This window comes from Marmota flaviventris, chromosome 11 (assembly GCF_047511675.1).
Source record: "Marmota flaviventris isolate mMarFla1 chromosome 11, mMarFla1.hap1, whole genome shotgun sequence".
In the NCBI taxonomy this organism is placed as follows: Eukaryota; Metazoa; Chordata; class Mammalia; order Rodentia; family Sciuridae; genus Marmota; species Marmota flaviventris.
In genome coordinates this window covers 96910929-96938019 of record NC_092508.1, presented here as the reverse complement: position 1 = coordinate 96938019, position 27091 = coordinate 96910929, and the positions used below count along the sequence as shown (strand labels likewise).

Here is a 27091-nt window from a genome sequence, read left to right as displayed (position 1 = left end):
AAGTCCTTTGGGTATAGACCAAGGAAAGGGATAGCTGGGTCAAAAGGTGGTTCCATTCCCAATTTTCCAAGGAATCTCCATTCTGCTTTCCATATTGGCTGCACCAATTTGCAGTCCCACCAGCAATGTATGAGTGTACCTTTTTCCCCACATCCTCGCCAACACTTATTGTTGTTTGTATGCAAAATAGCTGCAATTTTGACAGGAGTGAGATGAAATCTTAGAGTAGTCTTGATTTGCATTTCTCTAATTGCTAGAGATGTTGAGCTTCTTTTTACATATTTGTTGATTGATTGAATATCACCTTCTGAGAAGTGTCTGTTCAATTCCTTGGCCCATTTATTGATTGGATTATTTGTGTTTTTTTGGAGTTTAGCTTTTTGAGTTCTTTATATACCCTAGAGATTATGCTCCATCTGATGTGTGAGGGGTAAAAATTTGCTTCCAAGCTGTAGGCTCTTTTTTCACCTCACTGATTATTTCTTTTGCTGAGAGAAGCTCTTTAGTTTGAATCCCTCCCATTTATTAATTCTTGATTTTAATTCTTGTGCTATAGGAGTCTTGTTAAGGAAGTTGGAGCCTAATCCGATATGATGGAGATTTTGGCCTACTTTTTCTTCTATTAGATTCAGGGTCTCTGGTTTAATTCCTAGGTCCTTGTTCCACTTTGAGTTGTGTTTTATGCATGGTGAGAGATAGGGGTTTAATTTCATTTTGTTGCATATGGATTTCCAGTTTTTCCAGCACCATTTGTTGAAGAGGCTATCTTTTCTCCAGTGTATGTTTTTGGAGCCTTTGTATAATATAAGATAACTGTAATTATATGGGTTAGACTCTGTGTCCTCTATTTTGTACCATTGGTCTACCAGCCTGTTTTGGTGCCAATACCATGCTGTTTTTGTTACTATTGCTCTGTAGTATAGTTTAAGGTCTGGTATTGTGATGCTACCTGCTTCACTCTTCTTGCTAAGGATGGCTTTAGCTATTCTGGGTCTCTTATCTTTCCAGATGAATTTCATGACTGCTTTTTCTATTTCTATGAGGAATGTCATTGGGATTTTGATTGGAATTGCATTAAATCTGTATAGTGCTTTTGGTAGTATGGTCATTTTGACAATAGTAATTCTGCCTATCCATGAACAAGGGAGATCTTTCCATCTTCTAAGGTTTTCTTTAATTTCTTTCTTTAGTATTCTGTAGTTTTCATTGTGGTGGTCTTTTGCCTCTTTTGTTAAATTGATTCCCAAGTATTTTATTTTATTTTATTGAGGTTTTTTCATTTTTCTTTCAGAGGATTTGTCACTGATATACAGAAATGCCTTTGATTTATGGGTGTTGACTTTTTATCCTTCTACTTTGCTGAATTCCTTTACTAGTTCTAGAAGTTTTCTGGTGGAATTTTTGGGGTCTTCTAGGTATAGAATCATATCATCAGCAAATAGTGCTAATTTGAGTTCTTCTTTTCCTATCTGTATCCCTTTAATTTCTTTCCTCTGTCTAATTGTTCTGGCCAGTGTTTCAAGAACTATGTTAAATAGAAGTGGTGAAAGAGGGCGTCCCTGTCTTGTTCCAGTTTTTAGAGGAAATGTTTCCAATTTTTCTCCATTTAGAATGATGTTGGCATAGGGCTTAGCATAGATAGGTTTTATAATGTTGAGATATGTTCCTGTTATCCCTAGTTTTTCTAGTATTTCAAACATGAAAGAGCGCTATATTTTGTCAAATGCTTTTTCTGCATCTATCAAGATGATCATATGATTCTTATCTTTAAGTCTATTAATGTGATGAATTACATTAATTGATTTCCATATGTTGAACCAATCTTGCATCCCTGGGATGAATCCCACTTGATCATGGTGTACAATCTTTTTGATATGTTTTTGTATTTGATTTGCCATAATTTTATTGAGAATTTTTGTTCCTATGTTCACTAGAGATGTGGTCTGAAGTTTTCTTTCTTTGAGGCATCTTTACCTGGTTTTGGAATCAGGGTAATATTGGCCTCATAGAATGAGCTTGGAAGTGCTCCCTCTTTTTCTATTTCCTGAAATAAATTGAAGAGTATTGGTATTAGTTCTTCTTTAAAGGTCTTATAGAACTCGGCTGTGTGTCCATCTGGTCCTGGGCTTTTCTTGGTTGATAGTCTCCCAATGGTGTCTTCTATTTCACTGCTTGAAATTGATCTGTTTAAAATTATGTGTATCATCCTGGTTCAGTTTGGGCAAATCATATGACTCTAGAAATTTGTCAATGCCTTTGATATTTTCTATTTTATTGGAGTACAAGTTTTGAAAATAATTTCTAATTATCTTCTGTATTCCTGTAGTGTCTGTTGTGATATTTCCTTTATCATCATGTATGTTAGTAATTTGAGTTTTCTATCTCCTCTTTGTTAGCACAGCTAAGGGTTTGTCAATTTGATTTATTTTTTCAAAGAATCAACTATTTGTTTTGTCAATTTTTTCAATTATTTCTTTTGTTTCAATTTTATTGATTTTAGCTCTTATTTTAACTATTTCCTGTCTTCTACTGCTTTTGGTGTTGATTTGTTCTTCTTCTTCTAGGGCTTTAAGATGTAATGTTAGGCCATTTGTTTGTTGACTTTTTCTTTTTTTAGGAGATGAACTCCCTGCAATAAATTTTCCTCTTAGTACGGCCTTCATAGTGTCCCAGAGATTGATGTGTTGTATCAGTGTTTTCACTCACCTCTAAGAATTTTTTAATCTCCTCCTTGATGTCTTTTGCAATCCATTGTTCATTCAGTAGCATTTAGTCTCCAGGTGTTGGAGTAGCTTTTATTTTTTATTTTATTATTGATTTCTAATTTCATTCCATTTTGATCTGATAGAATGCAGGGTAGTATCTCTACTTTTTTATATTTGCTAAGAGTTGCTTTGTGGCACAATATACAGTCTATTTGAGAGAAGGATTCATGTGCTTCTGAGAAGAAAGTGTCTTCATTCATTGAAGGATGAAATATTCTATATATGTCAGTTAAATCTAAGTTATTGTTTTATTGAATTCTATAGTTTCTTTTTTTTTTCAGCTTTTGTTTGGCTGATCTATCCAGTGGTGAAAGAGGTGTATTAAACTCACCCAGAATTATTGTGTGGTGGTCTATTTGACTCTTGAACTTGAGAAGAGTTTGTTTGATGAACATAGATGCTCCATGGTTTGGAGCATATAAGTTTTATTATTGTTATGTCTTGTCGATGAATGTCGAAGTTGGGGAGAAGACTGTGTTTCTTCACTTACCAATTGTATTACTCAGCTTTGCATTGTGACCAAAATACCTAAGAACAACTTAGTGGAGGGAAAGTTTATTTTGTCTCATGGTTTCAGAGATTCAGTCCTTGGCCGGCTGACTCCATTGCTCTAGGTCTGAGGTGAGGCTGAACATCATGGCAGAAGGGAGTGTTGGGGGAGCAAGCTGCTTGGCTCATGGCACCTTGGAACAGGAGCGGGACAGGGGAAGGGACAGATATATATTCCAAGGCCACATCCTCAGTGACCTACCTCCTCCAGCCATGTTCTATCTACCTAAAATTATTACCCACTAGTTCATTCAAATTATTAATCCATTTTGGATTAACACATTAGTGAGATTATAGCCCCAATCACTGTCTAAAAGCCCCATGTCTATATCTTGCTGCGTGGGGGCCATGAGGTTTTGGGGGTACATTTCTAGATCCAAACCATAATATCAGTTGGACAGCTTTGATAAAGTCTCAGCATTTCTTAGTCTCTACGTTCCTGTAATATGCGGATGAAGGTATCTGTTCTCAGAGCTGGTTCCGCTACTGTGCATTCTCAAAGCCACCATCAAAATAATATCCAGGGATAAAATAGACCTTATTATTGCTGTGTGTATATACGTGACTGCATGACCAATGTGATTCTGCAACCTGTACACTCAGAAAAATGAGAAATTATACCCCATCTGATTCAAATGTATGATATGTCAAGATCATTGTATTGTCATATGTATCTAATTAAAACAAATAAAAAAGATGAAAAAAATAATAATAATATTGAGGGGTCTCATGTGCCTCTTCATGGGACATATATTACTAAGTGTGGGGCAGGCTGTGGTAGGTGCAGAAAATAGGGCAATGAATACCACAGAGCCAGCACCTGCTGCACACTGCCAGTGTGAGGAAGGGAAGGTGCCAGTGCTCAAGGCAGGGTCATGGGTGATGGCCATCTTCTTCAGATCAGGCAGATTGAGGCTCTGGGTACCTCCTCCACCTGCTGGCTGCTAATCAGGCCTGCCCATGGGCTCTCAAAGCACCTGGAGCAGCCAGGTGCCAGGAAGTTGTGAGATGAAGCAGATCTGAGTTCGGTTCCCAGCTGTGTGCTCATTAACTGAGCCATCTTTCCTTGTTGAGTCCCATGTGAAAAATGGGGAGACACCCACCTTCTGGAGTGCTCTGAGGCTTACACATATGTGACATGCGTGTTGCTCTGGTGGCCGCTTAGCTGAGCACTTCCCAGGAGATGTGGTGATGACTGGTTGTCATGGATATCCAACCAGACAACATTTGTGCTCTGGATGACAGGGCACCACCCCACTCCCTGTCAAGTCCACAGATGAATACAAAATAGTCGTTCAATAAAGGGGCAAGACAGTGGAGGCTGAAAGAGCATCATCTTGCACCTGGGATGGGATGGGACTCATGTATCCATTTGTTCAGAGCCATTTAATGATCCAGACATTTAGGAACTGGTTGATGACCATGCACAGCCCCTGCCCTCTGGGAGCTCCACATTCGGGGAACACGACACACTGACCTTCTGCTTTCTCTCTACATACAGGCTGTGTGGAGCTGTTGACCCAGGATGTCGGTGTTCAGGCTGGTAAGAATTGCATTTATTCAATCGAGGGATTATTTGTGGAAGTTACCCAAGGCTGAGCTGAACCACTTCCAAAGAATGAAGAAGAAAGGCAAAGAGACCTAGACGGAAAGTACCACAGATAAGGGAGTTTGAGGAACAAGATAGAATCTATTATCAAAAGACAACAGTTTACTTTAGAAAGCTTCTAGCCACGTGCATAGTAATCCCTCTTACATGTAGGGCTTAAAAAAGGGATTTCAGATTTGTTGTCTCATGATGACACTCTAAGATCTCACCCAGAGAAAACAGTCGACTATGGAACAGGGAACAGGGTGGGAATCAGACCCTGGGTCAAGTCACCACTTTGGACTCTGCATCATGTTCCTTTTAGCAAATATCTGTGTTTCAGTGGCCAAGAGACAACTCTGCCTTCAGGAAACAGGGAAACTTTTCGTTTACTCTTGAATCAACAGACAGTGAGAAACTTCCCTTATAGGGGGTTGGGAAAGGCCTTCAGACCACCTGGAATGGAGTGTATATGGCAAGAAGAAGCTGGGAGGCTGGGAAGCTGGGGCCCCCAAACCAACCTGGGCATCTTTCCCTGCTCCCCAGATTCCTACCTCTGCCTCTGCCCCACAAAGCCCTGAATAGTGCTGCAAAGTCCTTTCTGATTTAAAAAAAAAGAAAAATGCACACACTGTTCTCCCACACACAGTAGCCATTCTCCCCAGGTGCTGGATCCACACGGCTGGGAGGGGCCCCATCACCAAGCAAGAGCCCCAAGGCTCCTAGGACTGGGCCCTGGCAGCTTCTGACCTTCTGAATGGGCAGCGAGGGTTGGTGGTTATTGTTTTTAAATTTTACAGACTGGAGATGAGGCCGTTTTCATCTGTGATTCATCCATTTATTCCTGCAGTCTAAAACTTTGCAAGGGCTTTTGGTTACCGCATTGCAAACATTAGACTTGGCACTGTACTAGATCATGATATTTTTAAACTTATTTTTAACTGATGCATAAAAACAAAATTTGTACATATTTACAAGGTGCCACGTGGTTTTTGATACCTGTATATATACATTGTGTAAAGTTCAAATCAGGATAAACACATTGTCTTCATCAGCTTTTCATTTCTGTGATAAAAATGTGTCACAAGAATAGCTTAGAGGAGGAAAGGGTTATTTTGGCTCACAGGTTCGGAGGTTCAGCCGGATCCAAGGCAGAAAGGCATGGCAGAGAAAGCTGCTTAGCTGATGGTAGCCAGGAAAGGGAGAGGAGAAGGAGGAGAGAAGGAGAGAAAGAGAGAGGAAAGGGACCTGGGAGAAGATAAACCCCTAGTGACCTACTTCCCCCCTTCCAGGGCACACCCCCAGTGACCTGCTTCCTTCAAATAAGTGAGACCTCCTTGCAGACTATCTAGCTATCAGTGGATTATTAATCTGCTAGGGTCGTCAAAGCTCTCAGGATTCAGTCACTGCCTAAAACACCCACCTCTGAACCTTGCTGGAGACCGTGCTTTTAACACATGAACTTGGGGGGACGTTCCAGATCTAAATCAGAACACAAGGCAAAGCCAAACCTATTTCACCAAGGAAGGTGCCATGGCAGGCATCAGCTGGAATGTCTTCCAAGTGGCACAGACGTTAGTCTGCACGATTAACTTCAAGCAGAGTTTGGGAAGATAACTTCTGGGGCTGTATTACTCATAATCACAACTGCAGGCTCCTCGGTCTTCTAAGATTACAAGTTCTTTGAGGGGAGGGTTGTCATCTTTATTTATCAATGAATCCTTCAGAGGCCCAAGTGATTGCTAAATAAAAGGCAGAATCCCCCACTAGGTTCCCACTGCCTCCCAGTAGCACCAAACTGGGATCTAAGCTTCCAACACATGGACACTAGAGGGTCATTAAAAATCCAAGTGATACTGGGTAGGGGTTAAAAACCAGGTCTGTCTGACTTCAAAAGCACTTTCTATTAGTTTGATCAGGCTGCCGTAAGAAAATATGACAAACTAGGGGGCCTAAATGACAGACAATCACAGTGCAGTCAACCCGTTCCTTATCAGACAGGGAAGAGATCTCATGAATGAGCACCCAGGTAGGGGGGCATTTCTAGGAGAAATAGGGTACCAACCATCAGTCCCTGCCAATGGGAGGAGCCTCAAGTCTATTGATGGAACTGCACTGGGGCTGACACCCCAGGTATCGCTGCCTGAGAGTCCTTGACGACTCCACTACAAGGCACCAAGCCACCTCCAGCCCATCTCTCCTACTAGGAGAAGAGAAGCATAGCAGGTGGGCACACGGGAGCCCTGCTCATGCCAGCGAGTGGGCCAAAGAGCTGCTTGTCTTGGGAGATGTCAGTGTGAAGGCATCTGAGAACCAGGTGCTCAGGAGTGAGAGTGGCCTTTACAGCTTTGGGTTTCTGTGTAGTCATCTCCGTCTCTGACTGGTGCTCCCTCTTCCTCTGCATGCTGAGCTGCAAAAAGAAAGCAACACAGGCCACAGAGGTCCCTGCTTCTGTAAATCAGCCTCTATTCCTTGAACCTCAACATGCACTTCCACTTCCTTTGCAGTTGACAGCTCCTGCTTTTCCCCCTTCTTGCCAGGATTCAGTTGCTTTTGAACAGACATCACAGAGTTCAGGAAGAAGTTCTGTTTTCTGCCACTTGGCTTCCCATTTATTTCCCAGGGCACCTCTGGCCAAATGGCAAACCCATTGCTCCTTACTTTGCATAATCCATACTCCAGTTCTGTTAGTTCTTCTTCCAGGTCCTGTTGGGCAGACACCTCATCACTGGGCTTACCCTGGAGATAGTTTCTCTTTTTTTTTTTTTTTCATCTCTGGTTAATGTCAATTTTGCTGCGAGAAGCTCATCATATATCTTTGACTTTAAATCTTCTCACTTTGGTGACTGGCCAGCTGTTTTCACTGCACAATGCCCACATTTACACTGAAATTTCAGCCTGGTCCTAAGAGAGCTTGTCCTCAGTCTCTGAGAGTTTGTATGTAATTTAATTAACTTGATACAGTGTATTTTCCTGCTGTCTTCTGCATCCTGTAATAAATGCTCCTTGCTATAAGTGGAAGAGTGTGGCTGAGGGACGCAGCTCACATAATTTAGCTATTATTATTAATGTTGTTGTTGTTGTTGTTTGCCATACTGGGGATTAAACCCAGAGGCACTCTACCACTGAGCTACAGTCCCAGCCCTTTTTATTTTATTTTTAAATTTTGAGACAGGGCCTTGCTAAGTTGCTTAGGCTGGCCTCCAATTCCCAATTCTCCTGCCTTAGCCTCCCTGGTTGCTGGGATTACAGGCATGTGCCACCGAGCCTAGCTAACTTTTATTTTTATAAAGTTGTGTAGACACACAGCTTACAAGAGTCAGTGCCCCACTTCCTCTTCCCTAGAAGTGACCACCACCAACCCTTCTAGTTGATCCCTTCAAATTTTCCACCTGTGTCTGTAAAGAGGTTATGATGATACTTGATATTTGGGTTTTCAATGTTATCTATCATTGGCTTCCCTCTAGGTACAAAAGGACTTAGATCCTCACCCCTACTCCCCAGCTCTCCTGGGCCTACTCTGACTCTGCAACCTCTCTGTACTACAGCTGTATCGTATATTTTGACAGTGTATTGCCTATTGCTTTGTTCTTTTTGGTAAAGATGACTTCTGTGGGAGACCATCCTTGCACGTGACTGGGTCACACTCCCCGGCTGGGTGCTGAGGCACTCAGTCGAAGAAATGTGGCAGAGCTTTCCCCACCCTTCTTGGGTTCCAGGGTCGGTGTCTCGTGCATGGGTGTCTTGCTACAGCCCCATGGGTGAAGCTACGCTCACCTGTTCCTTTATAATATAACTCCTTGCCCTGTTTAGGATAGAACCTTCCATGGAAGTGCCTTGTGTGTGTGTCCCCTTCTTTTACTGTGTCCTTGGGTGTGGCCTACCCAGATGTCAGTCAACCTGCTGACAGTGGACATCATGAAGATAGACTCAGCCCCCTGAAACCTGACCCCTTGCCTCATTTGAATAGCTTCTCCTCAGTAAAAGGGGTCAGCGAGTGCTCTCGCTCTTTCTCTTTCTACGGACCCTTAAGGTCAGGGGAGCTGTCACAGCTACCCCAAAGAAAAAGGTATTTGTGTCTCTTGTGTGGTTATTTTGCGCAGCCCAGTTAGCCCAGTTCAACTGGAATGATCCCTGAGCCTTTTAGTCGCGACCAGAAACCCGGCAGACTTCAGCTGTGTGTGTGTGTGTGTGTGTGTGTGTTTCCATACAAATTTCAGGATTGCTTTTTCTTGTTCTGTCAAAAAAATGTCATTGGTATTTTAATAGGAATTGCACTGAATCTGTACTGGATTTGATTTTTATTTTTCTTGGACCAGGTCATTTTTTCCCCCTGGTACCAGATCTCTCTCCCCCCATTTCTGGTACCTGGAATCTGTCTTCTGTTTACAGATTCAAGGTTTCTTTAATTTCTGAAAAGTTATCTTGAATTGTATCTTTAATAACTTTGCTGCTTTTTTCTTCCCTTTCTAGCTTTCTTCTTTGGATACTCTGTATTTTTTCCCGTCTTCTGTGTATCTATCTTTTTCTTCCTAATTCTATTTTCTAAAAATTTCCTTGTCATTTTGCTCACTCTTTTCTTTCCTATCTTTAGGATTCTTGTCCTAATTTTGCTGTCAGTACATGTTTTAGTCAGCTTTTTTTGCTGCTGCGACTGAAAGACTGTAGAGGAGGAAAGGTTTGTTTCAGGCTCAAGGTGAGGCAGGACATCAAGGCGGAAGAGTGTGGCTGAGGGACGCAGCTCACATGAAGATCAGAAAGCAGAGAGAGCAGCTTTACTCTCCAGATACAAATGTATATCCAAAGCCACGCCCCAAACCCCACCTCCTCCAGCCACACCCTCCCACTTAAATTACCACTCAGTTAATCCCATCAGGAGATCAATTCACTGATTGGGTTAAGACTCTTATAACCCAATCATTTCTCCTCTGAACCTTCTTGCATTGTCTCACATGTGAGCTTTTGAGGGACACCTCACATTCAAACCTAACAATGCATAGTCTCCTGTTTTTGTTTTTGTTTTTTTCCTTTTATTTCCAGTTAATTTATTTCTTACCCTTCATTTCTTTCTCGAACTCTGCCAACTCATACCTCTTCAGTCTCAGTTGTCTTGCTATCTAGTTCCTGAGTTCTTTGGCCTCTGAGGTGCACTTTGGTATATTTTAATACATGATGGTGAAATACTTGGCTTTTACTTTCTACTGCTCTGAAAGGCTTTGTTTTGGGGATTTCTGTTTTTGTTTTTCTTCTTCTTTGAATGCTCTTTTCCTCCCTTGGATTTCAGTATCTTCGTATTAGGCCTGTGCTGGCTCCTTTGGGTTTATTCTCCTTGGAGTGGGATTAACTTTCTTGGATCAGCAAGTTCAGGTGTGGTTGATGACATGTTGCAGGCTAGCATTGACTTTTTAGTCTGCCCCTCTCCCTGCCAATGGATTTGGGTACTGTTGGGCTCTTCACAGGGCAAAGCTTCCCTTTCCCACTTCGCAGACAGACTGCTTCCTGCAAATATGGCATCTCGTTTCTTAGAGCCAAGTCAGGCCAAGGAAGCTCCTATTACCACTTCTTGCCCTTTCTCTGCTGATGCAATGAGACATGCTGCATTAGAATGTGTTGGACTTGGAGAAATGAACTTTTCCAGCTCTTTCTGGAATCTGCAGCTGGGGCCCTCTTTTCAGCTTCGTTCTTCATCTTTTACCAGAATGCTCTCCGGCCTGCTCAATGGCTCATCCATCTCCTACTTTCACTGAAAATGGTGTTTTGCTTCTGTTTCTCATTCTCCTAGTTGCTTGCTGTAGATTTCCGAGAGGATGCAAGTGAGAAGTTCAACTCCTGTTGTCGTTTTCATTTGCTCTAAACCACCCCACCTCACTATTTTCATAAATAGTGGCTGAATTTGGTTACTGTTGTCTTTCTCTATGATGGTCACTGTGGGGGAGCTCCTGTCTTTGGTGGACTTACTGTCCCAGGCAGGGTAGAGACAAAGCAAAAAGCTGAATAGACAGTGTTTGGTACCTGCCTATTGAGCAGTACAGATGACACATGCTCAGAGGAGACCAGAGAGGGAAAGGAGGAGAGGAAGGGGAAAGAGGTAAGAGAGGGAGGGATGGAAAGAGAGTGGGGGAGAGAAGAAAGGAAAGGGAGAGAGAGGGAAGAGAAGGGGAAGGGGAAGAGGAGGGTGGTGTGGGAGAGAGGGAGGGAGAGGGAGGAAGGGAGAAAGAGAGGAGAGACAGAGCCACCTAGGAGCTCCAGATTAAAAGGACAGCCAGCCCCAGGACAGGTAAGTCTCCAGTGGGAAAGGGAAGAGAAACAGGGATCAGACCACTGTCTCCTCTCTGCCCTCCAGGGTGACCATGTGTGGCTGGAGTCTGCCTCTACCAACAAGGCTGAAGTGGCTATCGGGGGCATCATCAAAGAAACCAAGCCAGGCAAGGTCTTGGTCGAGGATGACGAGGGCAAGGTCAGTGTTGGGGGCTTTCCCCTGTGCCCATCCCACTGGGGCTCCGGAGCCCACTGCCTCTGCTGCTCCCCAGCATTGAGGGTTCAGAAGCCCAAGATCTCTGTGGCAGGACAGACCACGGTGAAGTCCTGCCCTGGAGAACATTATGTGTTCCTCTTGGGGATGTTTCAAGAGTTGCATCCTGGGGAAAGGAAGAGAATTAGGAGAGCAGGAGGGAGGGGGAAGGGCAAGGGCAGGTGGGGGAGAGCTGAAAGCTGGTGTTCAGAGTGAAGGGGAGTTGGAGGGAAGGTGGGCCAGAAACCTGTGGAGGGTGGAGGAAAGGGCAGAAATGCAGAGGTGAGGGTTGGCTCCTTAGGGTGGCCAGACCTGAAGCTCACCCACCTGGAGGAGGCAGGGGCCACTGAGGGCAGAGCGGTGAGGCTAGGGTTGCAAGGCAAGCATCCAGCTGGTCACCTCACTCTTCAGGCTGACCAACTGCCCCGCCCAGACAGGCTCCAGGGTGCAGCTCCTGCAGACATGGCCTAAAGGAGAAACTTCTAGACTGGTGCCTAGAAGCTCCAGATTACGGAAGCCATGTGGAGCCACGTAGAACCTCCCACTTGCATAATGCTGTATGGCTTTTCAAAAACACTTTCACTGCTCAGTGTTATGGCACACTCCTAAATTCCCAGTGACTCAGGAGATTGAGGCAGGAGGAGGATCCCAAACTCAAGGCCAGTCTGAGCAATTTAGCAAGACACTGTCTCAAAATTAAAAATAAAGAAAGGGCTGGGGATGTAGCTCAGTGGTAGAGCACCCCTGGCTTCAATCCCAAGTACCACATATACACAAATAAGTCCTTTTAAAAATTAGCAATCCCTCTATATTAGCCAACATGTTAAAAAGAAAATGCATCATAACCAAATGGGGTTTACCCTGGAAATACAAAATTCCTGCAACATTTTGAAAATAAATCAGTATAAGTCACCAAATCAGTAGACAAAGAAAAAAAAACATATATTTGTGTTAATAGATACAGGAAAAAGCATTTGACAAAATTCAACATCCATTTATGATTTTTTTAAAAAACACTTTTATTTGTACTTATTCCAACAATGGTGAGGCCCCAGCTGTAAAATGACCTCAAATCTAACTTGTAGCTACCAGCTCCTCCACCCCAGCCTAAGGTTTGGCCCCAGCCCAGCTACATATGTACCCCAGGCCCTTGACACATGCTGACCAAAACCACAGTTGGACCTGATTTTGTCACAGGTGTCACTTGACCTAAGCCACAGACTGACCTTGGCCAGAGACTGGCCATCAGCCCCAGGTCAGCTCATCTGTGCTCATCACATGAGTCACCTTGTGCCTGGCAATGTGGAGAAGTAGGGTACTAGGGGACTGGTCCATGTGGAGGCTGCCCATCAAGGGAGTCTGTGTCCATCATTCCAGGAACACTGGATTCAAGCAGAGGACTTTGGTGTTCTTAGCCCCATGCACCCCAACTCTGTTGAGGGTGTAGACGACATGATCCGCCTGGGGGACCTGAACGAGGCAGGCATGGTGCACAACCTCCTGATCCGCTATCAGCAGCACAAGATCTATGTGAGTCCCCCTACCCTGTGTCCATCTGGGAACCTTCCATGGGAGTGAGACTATGACCGCCCAGGGGATCTGGAGCTAGGCACCACTCCCCGTATCCTCACTGTATGAGGAGGTGGGGTATCCGGCCTTTCTCAATCTCTGTTTCTAACACAAAAGAAGCAGGGATCAGACCCTTGAGGAGAGGAAGCTGATGTGTGCTGAGAGCATAGTACCTGGCACACACTAGGTGCTCTGAGTGCTGCCCTTTCCTCTGTCTGTTGCTGAGCGAGGACCTGCTCTGACAGGTCAGGTAGACACTGAAAGACATTGGGATGAGCACAGCTTCCTGTTCCCACCCCTCAACTCCTAGGCATGTCACAAACAGGGTAACCTGATGGAGCATTCCAGTCCTCCTGAGAGTGACATCCAGGACTCCCGTGCCCCCACCCACCAGTTGAGGAGGGAGTGCTCTGTCTGAATAATGTGGATCAGAGCCCCTGAGACTGAGAACAACAACAAGATAACCTGAACTGTACCTCATCCTTTGCAAAGTGTTCATGCAGACATCCTTGATCTGACCCTCTTCACCTTGAAGGCAGAGGATAATTCTGGGTCTTATGGTGGAGGTTTCCTTGCCCCACCCCCATAAGGGCAGCTGGACCTAGTTGAGGGCTCCCAATGAACAGGTGGTCCTAGGCTGTGGTCCCAGGACTGGGGCTTGTCCCTGAGACCTGGAGTCCACAGAAGGTGCAGTTGGGATCAGTGAGGGCTACAGCCTTTACAGAGGCTCCTGCAGGAAGCAGGTAGAACTTCATTTCATACGTTCAGCCCATTTTATCAAGTCCCCCATAAGCACCAGGCAGGGTGCTGAACATATAATCTTATTTTGAATGTGTCCAACGGAAGCTCACCTTCCTGGTGGACACCCCAGCTTCCCTGAGCATCTGAGAGTGTGAGTCTTTCCTCCTTGCCCAGAATCAAACCCTACTTTCCACCAGAGTCTGCAGTCCTGGTAACCTTCAAGGGGTGGCACCCAAGACCAAGGCCAGGGCCAAATAGCTCTTCCCTAGGGCAGAGACACTAACCACCTCCTGTTTCCTTCCCTAGACATACACAGGCTCCATCCTGGTGGCCGTGAACCCCTTCCAGATGCTGCCCCTGTACACCCTGGAGCAGGTGCAACTCTACTATGGCCGCCACGTGGGGGAGCTGCCCCCGCATGTCTTCGCCATTGCCAACAGCTGCTACTTCAGCATGAAGAAGAACAAGAAGGACCAGTGCTGTGTCATCAGGTGGGGCTCAGGTGCCCATGTTTCTGGGGGCCAGAGGGGTCAGCCATTGCCCAAACATCCTGCAAAGGAAGGAAGGAACAACCCCTTTCCCTAAAGCATGTGTGACCAACATGCCTTTGAGGCTGGTGTGATTTTTTTTTTTTTTTATTGTACTGGGGATTGCTTAACCACTGAGCCACATCCCTTGCCCTTTTTAAATTTTAAGGCAGGGTCTCTCTAAGTTGCTTAAGGCCTAGCTAAGTTGCTGAGGCTGTCTCTTAATTTGCATAGGGGCTCTTCTTATTCAGCTGCAAATACCCCTCTGAAGGGCACACAGATCACCTGGAACTGTCCCCTGCTGCCCCTCCCCCAGGATATGTCCCTCCAAAGCATCCTTCTTTCAGAACCTGGTTTTTCACTGGATCACCAGGGCCTGGGTGTTTCCAGCCTTCAATAAATGTTTCTTGAGGCAAGGAAGAAAGGTGGAATGGCTGCTTTAGAAATGGGGCCCAGACAGGCCCTTGGGAGAGCAGGGCTCAAACTGAGAGTGAGATCTCACTCAAAAATAAAATCTTAGGGCAGGCCTCAGGCGAGCTCCAAGAGCAGCTCACAGGCCTCTCAAGTCCTCGTCTGGCCTGGACTGGCCTGGCCTCTCTCTTCCTGTGACCACAGGACCTCCTGCTGCCAAAGAAAAGGGAGAGGAAGAGGGAAAGGGAGGTGAAGCGGGAATTGGGCTGCAGAGCATCTGGACTGATGTGCCAGTAGTCATTCATTTATTCGTTTTTGGTCCATTAGTTCATTTGAGATTTTATCATGTCCTAGCCACACGCCCCTCACAGGTCTGACATGGGTAACGGCTGCAGGTAAAACCCCTGCCTTGTGGAGCTCACATTCTAGGGCATGCTGCTTCAGGTGTAAGGGAGATCAGGCACAGCCTCTCTGAGCAGGGACATTGTTTCAACCAGAGACATGAATGATGTTCTATAGCATAGGTGATCATATTTAATGTCCTCAGTCACCCTCTGAGGAAGATATTCTTATTTTACTGTTAGGGAGAGATTGAGACCATTTCTCAGTGGCATACAGCAGGGAAAGGGAGAAGACAGAGATCTGTCCCAATCTGTCTCCCAAGACAGGATGACCTGCTTGCTGCAAGAGGCCTCCTGAGCTGAGCTAGACTGCATGACGGCTGGCCAGGAAGCTCACAGGGCCGGCTTCTACCTGGAGGGTGGCAGTGCTGACGGGGTGTGGGCTGAGAAGAGAAAAGAGTTCCTTAGTACCCAGCACGCTGTAATGAACAGAACATCATTTTAAGTCAAACTGGGCTCTCTCGTCCATTTTCTGCTGCTATAATAGATTACAAGACTGGGTGAATTATAAATAGTGGAAGTGCATTTGGCTCATGGTTCTGGAAGCTGGGAAGTTCAAGGTAGAGGGGCACATCTGGTGAGGACCCTGTGCTACATGAGAAACACAGCATATGTCGTAACTTGGAGAGAAAGTGCACAGAGGGTGAGTGGGGTCAAACTTATCTTTTCATCAACAGCCCACTTCTGAAACAATAGCACTAATACATCTTTTACCTAATCCCCTGCTTCTTAATACTGTCACTGTGGCAATTAAAGTTCAACAAGGAGCTGGGCACAGTGGTATGTACTTGTAGTCCCAGCTACCTGGGAGGCCAAGCAGGAGAATCAGCTGAGCCCTGGAGTTTGAGACTAGCAGGAGCCAATCTCAAAAAACAAACAAACAATAAGAGTTTTTTTTTTTTTTTTTCCAAAATGAGTTTTGGAGGGAATATTCAAACCATAGTAACTAGCACACAAACCCCCACATACTCCCGCTCTGCCGAACTGTGAGCAAGTCCCCTTAATTTCTCTTCCCTTGTGAAATTGGCAGGTTATTTGATGAGTTCCTGTTTGTGGCAGGTGCTCACAGGGGTCTGTGACTATGACTGGAGATTGTTGGTTTGACTCTGCTTTGTTGGCATAGCAAATGTGAACACCTTGATCATGGGTTCTTCAAAAGGTTATACTTTCAGAGGAAATAATATTTGTCTGGAATTTACTTCAAATAGTACAGGTGGAGCTGGTCACAGTGGCACATGTCTGTAATCCCAGCGACTTGGGAGGCTGAGGCCGGAGGATGGTCTCAAGGCCAGCCTCAGCAACCTAGCAAGATCTCGTCTCAAAATCAAAAATAAAAGGTCTTGTTCATTCATCTGTATTTATGGGGCACTGTACCAAGTGGCTCTGGAATGAGCCAGATCTGACTGTGCCAAGGAGTTTGCAGCCAAGCAGTGAAAAAAAAGACAAACACATCAATAACTTCTTCAACATTGATTATCTGAGGGCCTCAGGAAGGGGCCATGCTGTGAGATCTCTGCATGGGGAAAAGGTGTCCCTGTTAGACTGGGACCAGAAAACAGGCTTTGGATGGATTTGAAGGAGAGTTGAGAGGTGTTGAAAAAATAGTTTTTCTATGGACTCATGTCCTTGCATGTCTCTTTGGCAGTGGTGAGTCTGGGGCTGGAAAGACGGAGACCACCAAGCTCATCTTGCAGTTCCTGGCCACTGTCAGTGGCCAGCATTCCTGGATTGAGCAGCAGGTCCTGGAGGCTAATCCCATCCTGGAAGGTAAGTGGTCACCCTGGGGAATTGCCCTCCTCTCCCAGCCCCTTAGATGGGAGCCTTCCTGCAGGAAGAGAGAGGGTAAGTCATAAACCTCCATATGGAAGCACGGGGCTCCCTGGCAGCAGGAAGGGAGTTGACTGATAACTTCATAAACTTGCATTATGTATGTTTTACACAGGATACAAGAAGTATTCCTCTTAAAAGGGGCTCCAAGATTAAATCAATTTGGGAAATATCAGCTGCATCTGTTTAGGTCCCCTGAGAAGCAGTTACTGGACTACATACAGTTAGCGTTGCAAGGGTTTTTTTGAGGGGGTAGCACAGAGAATAAAACGGGAGGAAGTAGGAGTGAGCAGGGCAAAGCTTCAGATGGTGATGCTGATTGGATACTTCAGAAGGAAAGAGGAAAAGAAGGAGAATAGGGTGAGGAGAAGTTCAAGCTTGGTTTACTGTTCTGCTGCCACCCTTTTGAAATTCTCACTTTTAGCAAGAGGCCCCACAGTTTGATTTTGCAGCAGGCCCACAAAGCTTTGTCAACCCAACGAAGGCCTCTGGATCAAACTGCTCCTTAGAGGAGTCCTTAGATCCAGAGTCACCCAGGTTTAGTCCCTGGTAAGCATGGCCCAAGAAATCTGTGACCTCAGCCCCAAAGCTGCCAGCTGCTATACAGCACAATCTCCCATTTCCTTATGACTGGGATGGGCTTTATGTACAGTAAAAAATCACCTTAAAAAATGTTTATTTAGTTGTAGGTGGACACATAGTATCTTTATTTATGTTTGTGTGGTGCTGAGGATTGAACCCAGTGCCTCACCATATGAGGCAAGTACTTTGCCACTGAGCTACAACCTCAGCCCCAAAATATCACCTTTTTTAATGTACAGATTCATGATTTTTAACAGACACATTCATTCCCATAACCCACCCATCATAATTATGTAGAATATTTCCATCACTCTCCAAAATTGCCCTCGTGTCCCTTTATAGTTAATCTATCTTTCCAGCCCCTGCCCCTGGAAACCACGGATTTGGTTTTTATCCCCCTGAAGTTTTGGTCTTTTCTGGAATATCCTAGATATGAAATCACTCAATCTGTCGACTTTTGGTGATTACACTAGCATACACTGGCGATACTCATTAATGTAATGCATTTGGGGTTCTTTTATGTTATTTTCCTCTATCCACAACCCATTCCTTTTAACATTGAGTGGAATTTCATTCTATGGAGTTACCAACACTTTGTCTAGTCCCCAATTGATGGATACCTGGGTGGTTTATAGGTTTTAGAAATTATGAATAGGGCTTCTACAAACACTCACTATATGGGTTTTTGTGTGAACATTTTTTTCTCTTGAATAAATATGCAAGAGTAAAATTGTTGGCTCCAATAGTGAGTGAGTCATTCAACTTGATCAGAAACTGTCCAAATGGCTGTACCATTTTGTTTTCCCACCAGCAGAGTATGAGAGTTCAAGTTGTTCTGTCCTTGCTGGCACCTGGCACCATCAAGGAGATCTTCATCATTCTGATATGTGTTGTGTGATACCCCACTGTGGCTGTAACTCCCAGTTTCCCAGTGACAAATGACGTTGAGCACCTTTGTATGGCCTTAATTCCCTTCTGTATATCTTCTCTGGTGAAGTATCTGTTCAAATCTTTGGACTATTTTTTAATTGGTTTATTTCCTTATTAATGTGTAGTTTATCTTTTCATTCTCTTAATATTGTCATTAGTGGGACAGATGTTTTAAATTTTGATGAAGTTTCATTTATCATTTTGTTCTTTAATGGATTATGCTTTTGGTGTGGGGTCTAAGGAATCTTTACCTAAACTCAGGAGTTTCTCTTAGTTTTTTTCTTGGTGTTTATACTTTTAGGTCTTAGATGTAGGTTTATGATCCAGTTTGAGCTAATTTTTTCCAACGTGCAAGGTATAAGTAGCCTCTCTCCTTCTCTTCTTCTTCTCTTCTTCCCTCTCTCTCTTTTTTTGTGTGTGGATATATAAGTCTTCCAGCTCTATTTGTTGAAGACTAATTTTCTCCATTGACTTGCCTTTGCACCTTTGTCTAAATCGACCATACATATCTGGGTCTATTCCTGTTTCTCTGTTTGTTCTATTACTCTCTGTCTAACCTTTCACCAAAACCACACTGTCTTGATTTCTGTAACTATGGGAAGTTTTGCAGTAGGTAGCCTGTGTCCTCCAATTTTTTTTTTTTTTTTGGATGTTGGTGGTGCTGGGGATTGAACCCAGGGCTTTTGTATGTGAGACAAGTTCTCTACCAACTGAGCTATACCCTCAGCCATGTCCTCAAATTTTGTTTTGTTTTTCAAACTGGGCTATTCTAGGTCCTTTAACTTTCCATATACAAGTTAAAATCAGCTTGCCAACTTTTACAAAATATTTCTATATCAGATTCTTTCTTGAGGAGATACCTGACCAGTATCTTGTGAGGGTCACTCTGGTTCCAATACATTAAATAAGGTTCATAACTAACACTTTTCAGAGGCTTTGCTATACCTTAGGATTCAGAGATAGAAAGGGTTAGGGGAAGTGATTCCTAAACCGATTTGTGTTCAATTGTGTTCACCAAGGAACACTCTTCTTCATCAGATGGTGATATTTTCAAACTGTATCCAACCCACTAGTGGGACATGAAATCAGTCTTTCAGAACAAATAAACTACCACAGAATAGAAAATACCCAGGCCATTGCTCTTGTTAAGAATTGCACCAAATATTTTGTTTTAATTATGTGTGTGCTGATGCAGATGTATGTCATCAACCTAAATAACAAAAGAGTCTCCAAGGAATACTGAGTCTATCCACTAGTGGCAGAGTGTTATAATCCAGGACATGTGGAGACCATACACATGTCCAAAGAAGTTAAGGAAAGAGGAAGCTTTTAAAGGCAAAAGAAAGAAGTACATGTAGTTTGTTTTGAAACAGAAAACATTGGTTATAGGGGCCTATCTTAGGAATGGACACCCATTCTTAGTGGAGACAGTGTCAAGCAGGTGTGCTTGTGCATTCTAACAGCTATCCTTTTGATTCATGTTGCAAGATGAAGTTAGGAAATCCCTTGGCAAAAGTTCTAGTGACAAATATATATGGTTAGGAGCCCTTCGGGACTTTTTGTAATAGTTTTCATCATAGGCATGTTCTGGGCATCCCGATAGCCCTCCCTCCTTGGTCTCCCAGCTTTATTATTTATTTTTTGGTTAGGGTTTGACATGAGTGACTCCATTTTGATTCTAGCAACTTTCACATTATGGAGTAGAACATCTTTGTTACTGTGGGACACATCCAAAGAGCTTGCAGTAATAGCTCTATAAAAGGCACTTTGGACCGTGCTACAACCCAAATGACTACCTCATCTGTCCTCTGGCCAGGTCGGCTCATGTCCCTCTCCCTGAAAGCTTGCCCTCTCCATCTACCTTACAGCCTGCACCATCTTTCTGAAATACCAATCTGCTCTCACCACCCTCCCTCAGAAGACTTTCTGCTTCCTCCAGCACCTGCAGGAGTAATTCCCAAATTCTGAGCCTGGCATTCAGTCTTAATCCCACTGTCTCTGGCCTCTTGCCGCTGCTTTTCTCCTGTATCCTCTGTTCTGCAGGCACACAGGTGCCTTCTGGCCTCCAAGTCCTTCCTGCTCTTCCCCTTCCTCTGCATGATGGCTGTCTGGGGTAACCCTCCTCCTCCTTCAGTTCTGGACTGGCACCTCCTCTGAGAGGCCTACCCAGACAGCTTCTCTAACGCCTACTCAGATGACCCTTCTAAAAGTCAATTTTCTCTTCTCTACCCTCATCATGGATGTCACCCACTCACCCTTAGCCTTTGGAAACGCCAAGACCATCCGCAACGACAACTCCAGCCGCTTCGGGAAGTACATAGACATCTACTTCAACGCCAGCGGGGTGATCGAGGGTGCACGCATTGAGCAGTTCCTCCTGGAGAAGTCCCGAGTCTGCCGGCAGGTAAGGCTCTGCCATCATCCCTGGAGCCCTCCAGGAGGGTGACCTTCCTCACTCTCGCCACCCCCATTCCTGGGTGGAGGAAGCTTCCCAGACCCCATGGGCCCCTTGAGTATTCCAGCAAAACCAGTGATAGGATTTTCTATCATTCATTGGAATTTTTGAATTTTTCAACCATATAATTTCCTTCATTCTTTGGTGCCATGGTGCCTCACCACATTAAAATTAATTCTGAGGCCGGGCTAGTGCTCAGCTAAGGATGGGGGCATTTTCAGGCATGTTGGGGCTAGCCAGTTGACAGTGTCCAGAAGGCCTCAATGACCAGAAAACGCAGGCTGATGCTATCACCCAAGGCCCTGTGCCCAGAAAGGCTCACACTTGGTGTGAGCTCTGTTGTTGCCATCTTGAAATTCTCACTCTTCAGCAAGAGGTCATGTGATTTCATGTTGCAGTAACCCACAAATCACACAGCTGATTCTGAATGGCAGGGATGCCAACGTGAGACACCTACCACACAGAGTCAGTGCAGCCTTGTGTGTGTGTGTGTGTGTGTGTGCACTCTCATATAATGGCATAACCCCAAATGTCTATGGGTGTGTCTGTGAACATGCACGCATTAACACACACACACACACACACACACACAAACATGAAATTCCAGCAGGGGAAACACTGTCAACAAAAGGTAGAGGGTAGATAGATACTTTGGCACATGGGAAGCTGGAGAAGGAGGTCATTTCCCCTGCTTGTCTCATTTGCTCTTCACAACAACCACGAGATATGGGGCTCTTTATCTCCATAGTACAGATTAAAAAACTGAGTCCAGATAGATTATGTAGCTTGCCAGGGTCAAAAAGCTAGCACATGGTCGAGTCTCTCTGACTCCAAGACCTGCCCTTCCCAGAAGCCCCTCCTTCTTCACACAGTGGCTGGTGAATTTGTAGAACTTGTCACCCAAAATAGTACTCTGAAAGTTTAGAGAAACCTCTAAAGGAAGCTTAAAAACAAGCCCTGTCCATAATAAAAAACCGAGTGAAATATGGCATAGGCTGCAGGTACAGCTTACAGATAGAGCATGTACTTAGCATGTGCAAGGTCTTGGGTCCCATCTCTAGCATCAAAACAATAAAATTAAATTAAAAATATGGCATATTACACTGTAGGAAGGTGGGCAGAATTGCAAAGGAGGGGGAGGGCTGTGTATATTGATGTATAAGGATCACCAAGAAACAGATGAATAAAAAGGAAGTCGAAGAACAATAAATATATATTTATATAAAGTAAAAGAACTACTTATAGATATAAGTAAATGCATTTGATATCTAGAAGGAACACAGACTCTCAAGGGCTTCTGAGGAGGGAGAGGAAGGGATTTCAAGCTGGAGGAAGCAAAATGGAAACTCTCAACTCATAGCACTGTATACTTCAGATGGATTAAATATTTACAAAGGGGTGCATTTATAAATAGTGTTTAAAGAAATACAAGGCCCAAATAAGCTGTGGCTGTCAGGTGGGTCACAAAAGTGATTGCAAAGTGTGTGGGATTGTGAGAGTCCTGCATGATGTTGGGCACAGGTGGCTTCAGGGCCACAGAGAAGCAGTCAAGAAGCAGGAAGCTCCGGGCAGGGGATGAATGGGCTCTGGAGGCCCAGGACAAAGATGGCAGCCAGGCCAGGCCAGCCTTTGGATCAGTGGCAGAGCCACACCTGGCTGGGGGACCTTGGAATTGAAGCTGGGACAGTGGGCGGGCTGATGGTCTCAGGGGACTTGCTGACATGTCTCTTTGGGGACACCCTCTCAGGCTGCAGAGGAGCGGAACTACCACATCTTCTACTGCATGCTCATGGGGATGAGTGTGGAGGAGAAGCAGCTGCTGGGCCTGGGGATGCCCTCTGAGTACCACTACCTGACCATGGTGAGCCCATCCGCCAGTCCCACTCCTCAGTAGCAATCAGAGAGAAGGGTCAGGGTCTGCTCAACCCTTGAATTTCTATAGCTACAGAAATCCCCCAACTCCAGCTGGGCCTCTGAGGCAGGGCTGATGGTCCTCCTTACCCTTACCTGCCCCAGGTCCTTCTGTGTTTGACTGCCAGTGACCTGCTCTTCACAACATGCCTCCTCCTACCCTTCTGCCAGCTTTACCTCGGGGGTCCCTAGCTGATCCTGTGGCCTTTTCCCATAAACCTCACCTTCACTTGGTCCCTGCAAACCAAAAGACTCCCGGTACAGTGAATTCTGGAGAGTCAACCACATGCCTCCTGCTCCCATCCTGGTAGGCACCCCCAGAACATCAGCTCCCAGAAAGTAGGTGCCTTGCTCACCACTGTGTCCCTGTCCCCTGGGATAGCACTGCACAAGCAGCTACATGCTCACATGGGTTGACAAGAGAGTAGATGCACTCCACGCCTTGGATCTCTCTTCTGCATGACCCACTCTCCTGTGGTCACTGCCTCAAAGCCTTCATCAGCCCTTGCCTGGACCATGGCAGTATTTTCCCCACCCCCACCCCCATGAGCAGTCTTGATCTCCCATTTGTCATCTACCTGTGGCCAAAGGAATCTTCCTATGGTGCAAATTTGATCTCTGACGACAATGATTTGGTAGAAGCCATGTTCCTTGACATGGTTTCTAGGTCCCTTCAGGATCTGACCCTATGCCCACTCTCCCCTCTCAACTCTTGGCCCTGCCTCTTGGCAGTCCCTGCCACTGCTTGCCACTTGGCAGCCTTGCTCCTGCCATCTCCACCCTGGGCTGTTTGGAAGATCAGAACCTTAATAAGCTCGGGTTCCTCCTCCTGCACGCCTTTCCCCACCTCTCAATGGGGCTGGCCCTGGTTCCTTTGGTCCCAGCGTCAGTAACAGCCCATGGCATGGTCACTTGCTGCCTTCCTGTCCCTCCTAGATGCACAGCACCTGAAGTGGGACTGGAGCTCACTATTTCTGAATTCCCAGCAAGTATCACAGGGTCTGGAGTATGGTGAGCCTTGGGAAGTGTCTGTTAAAGGGATGAGCCCACAGTATTGCACAGAGACAGACAAACCAAGGCTGAGCATGGACGGATGACAAATAGGGAGCAGGGAACACCTGGCCCTAGGTCACACTGTAGCCAAGTGCCAACGCTGGTGGCAAGGCAGGCATGCTGTACCCATGCCTCTGGGAATACTTTCCTGTATTTCTGAGCTTATGCCTAGATATGACCCTTTAGGATCCTCCCACAGCCAATGAAGTATGACTTCTGTGGCCTTTGGCTGAGTCTCTGGGATGTCAGGCCTTGCTGGCCTCTGGGTGGAGGAATTGGGACATGGGGCAGCCCTGTTAGCTGAGATGTCCTGTTTCGCAGGGAAATTGCACCTCCTATGAGGGGCTCAATGATGCCAAGGACTATGCCCACGTTCGCTCAGCCATGAAGATCCTTCTCTTCTCCGACTCTGAGAACTGGGACATCAGCAAACTGTTGGCAGCCATTCTCCACTTGGGGAATGTGGAGTTTATGGGTAAGGCCGTTTCTTTCCCAGTTGCATCCCCAGGGAGGAGGAGTAGGGAGACTGGGACAGTAAGAGGAAGAAGTCGCTGGGGATTTGTACCAGAGGGGCCCACAAGTCACAGGGTCCAACCCAGTCCTGAAAAAATACACACGGAAAATGTAGCTGTGGTTTTGAGTGTCTCCTAGGAGAAGACATCAAAGCTTAGGAAACCCCAAAAGTGGAGACTCTGATCAGTTACTCCCCCAGTTTTAGCTGGAACTCCAAAGGACTACATGTTCAGGGTGAAGATGAACCAATGTAGAGAAATCTACACACAAAATTGCAAGCTAGTTCATAAGCATCAAGATGATCTAGGGGGGCTGGGGATGTGGCTCAGTGGTAGAACGCTTACCTAGTATGTGTGAGACACTGGGTTCAATTCTCAGCAGCACATATAAATAAATAAAATATAGGTCCACCAACAACTAAAAAAATTATATATATAAAAAAAGATGGTCTTGGAATTTAGGTATTCTGACCTGTTAGTACTGCCAAGCACCTAACCAAAGTTACTGACAATCCTCTCTGGAGGAAAATAACAGCAACATAGATTACTAATGATTCCTTCTAATAATATTTCAAATACAACATGCAGCATGTGCCCAGAAATAGGAACAAGAAAACAGGTACCATGAGCAAGTGCCAGCAGAAACAACAAGCAACAAAGATTTCAGATATTGGAATAATTGAACAACAGTAAGAGATCTACTCTGCTTGCTGTGTTCAAGAAAAGAAAAATCTGAGTAGGAATATTTAGACAGGGAACTGGACACTCTAGAAAATGACATCACTTATTTTAAAAGGAGCCACACAGAAATTCTAACATTAAAAAACAACACACCAGGCACAATGGCACATGCATGTAAACCCAGCGATTCAGGAGACTGAAGCAGGAAGATCGCAAGTTTGAGGCCAGCCTCAGCAATTTAGCAAGCATCTCAGCATCTCAGCGAGACCTGTCTCAGAAATAAAAAAGGCCATGTGTGATGGCACACACCTGTAATCCCAGTGGCTCAGGAGGCTGAGGCAGGAGGATCACGAGTTCAAAGCCAGCCTTGGCAAAAGTGAGGCGCTAAACAATTTGCTGAGACCCTGTCTTTAAATAAAATTCAAAATAAGGCTGGAGATGTGGCTCAGTGGGCAATAGTCCCTGAGTTAAATCCTGGGTAACTCCCCCAAATAAAATTAAATAAATAAATAAATGGGCTGGGCATATAGCTCAGGGGTTAAGTGCCCCTGGGTTCAATCCTCAGTACCAAAATCAACAACAACATCAAAATTAAGAACTTAGTGGATAAATTTAGCAGCTGGAGGAATGTGTGAGCTAAAAGAAAAGTCAGAAGAAACTGTAACTATAAGGCATAGAAAGGCAGAAAGATGGAGAGGTAGGAAGCGTACAGGACAAAGTGAGAAGATGTAGCTGGAATCCTGATGAGAAAGAGAGAGCAATATTGGAAGGGGTTGTGACTGGTTCTAGAACTAACCAAAGACATCAATTCACAGAGCAGTGGGGAAAGGACAGACTTGTGGGGAAACTGTTTCAGAGCAGTGGTGTCCACACGGAAAACCTGAGCTGGGGCCACAACCTCATATCATACCAGAAAGCTGACTGCAGGCCAGTGGTAATTAGGGTGGGCTGTCATCTATCAACTCCACTGGGCATTTCTGCCAGGGAAGTGCACGCTGACCAGAAGTGGGCATTAGGTGGTGGAAGAGTGTCAGAAACATGATGTTATGAAAATAAACAGAAAACAGGCACTGAGATCATGCCTAGACAGAACACCAGGGACCCCGTGTAGGAAATGAGAAGAAGCAAGAAAGAGATTTCCATGAAAGTTAGGCAAGTATTACTCCAGGGGAGAAGAATACCACTTTACAAGGAGAAGACACGTAGAAGATGTCAGTGTTGGGAGGAGGGTCCACATTTGGCTTTAGTTATTTCATGGCATGGACCTTACAACAACATAAGTTTTTTGTTTGATGCACTTTTATCTGTACGTTTTATTTCACAATATTTTTAATTAAAAAAGATAAATAAACAGCATCCCCACCCCAGCTTGGCAGGAGGATCGTGGCTCAGAGAGAAAGAACTTGAAGTAGATAGGTGGTCAGGAGACTGTTGTTTACAGTCAGTGCTCCATTAATGCTTGCTTTATGAGATTGAATGAACAAAATGAATGCCCAGGTGTCTAGGGACAGTAGAGTGGATTGAAGGTAGCTGGTGGCTCATTCTCCTGTAACAGATCCCAGTCAGCCCCTGCCAACTGGGTATCCCAACTTAGTCCAAAAAAACCCCAAGATTCTTCTAACTTCCCTTTCACCCAGAACCCTGATCTCATCAGATAGAAAGAACTATGGTTCCCTACATTCATTCGAAGCTAAGGTGCTAATGACAGGTGGTCACCAGGAACATTCACTCCCTTCATGAGAGGGCCCTGAGAAAGGCAGTGGCCCACCCCCCAGGGACAGTTGCTGCAAAGTACAGATTTGGGGCTGCCCTCTGTCCCACCACTTTCCCACCCCAGGGTTGCTGCCTCTCTCTCTCTCTCTAGCTGCAGTCTTCGAGAACCTGGACTCCTCTGATGTAATGGAGACACCCACCTTTCCCATCATGATGAACTTGCTGGAGGTAGTAGGCTACTATGTTTGCTCTTTTCCACTTTTGAGAGAGACTGGGGAGCTTGGGCCCATAGACTGATGCCTGATTCTCATAATCCTGCCCAGGAGCTGCACCCCTACCTCCCTTCCTTCTCCCAGGCTCTGAGC

The 27091-nt window shown here is 45.2% G+C and overlaps 1 protein-coding gene across 2 annotated transcripts in view; it reads left to right on the top strand.

The window, feature by feature from the left end:
- Positions 1 to 4839: 4839 nt before the first annotated feature.
- Myo7b (myosin VIIB) overlaps positions 4840 to 27091 on the top strand; it is a 66880-nt gene continuing 44628 nt past the window's right edge. For both annotated transcript variants that reach the window (XM_027936856.2, XM_071619405.1), the window contains exons 1-9: positions 4840 to 4857; positions 11246 to 11359; positions 12791 to 12943; positions 14030 to 14214; positions 16708 to 16829; positions 20663 to 20805; positions 22604 to 22717; positions 24142 to 24295; positions 26878 to 26954. In XM_027936856.2, the coding sequence (XP_027792657.2) occupies positions 4840 to 4857; positions 11246 to 11359; positions 12791 to 12943; positions 14030 to 14214; positions 16708 to 16829; positions 20663 to 20805; positions 22604 to 22717; positions 24142 to 24295; positions 26878 to 26954 (1080 nt within the window). The remainder of the gene's footprint in view (positions 4858 to 11245; positions 11360 to 12790; positions 12944 to 14029; positions 14215 to 16707; positions 16830 to 20662; positions 20806 to 22603; positions 22718 to 24141; positions 24296 to 26877; positions 26955 to 27091) is intronic.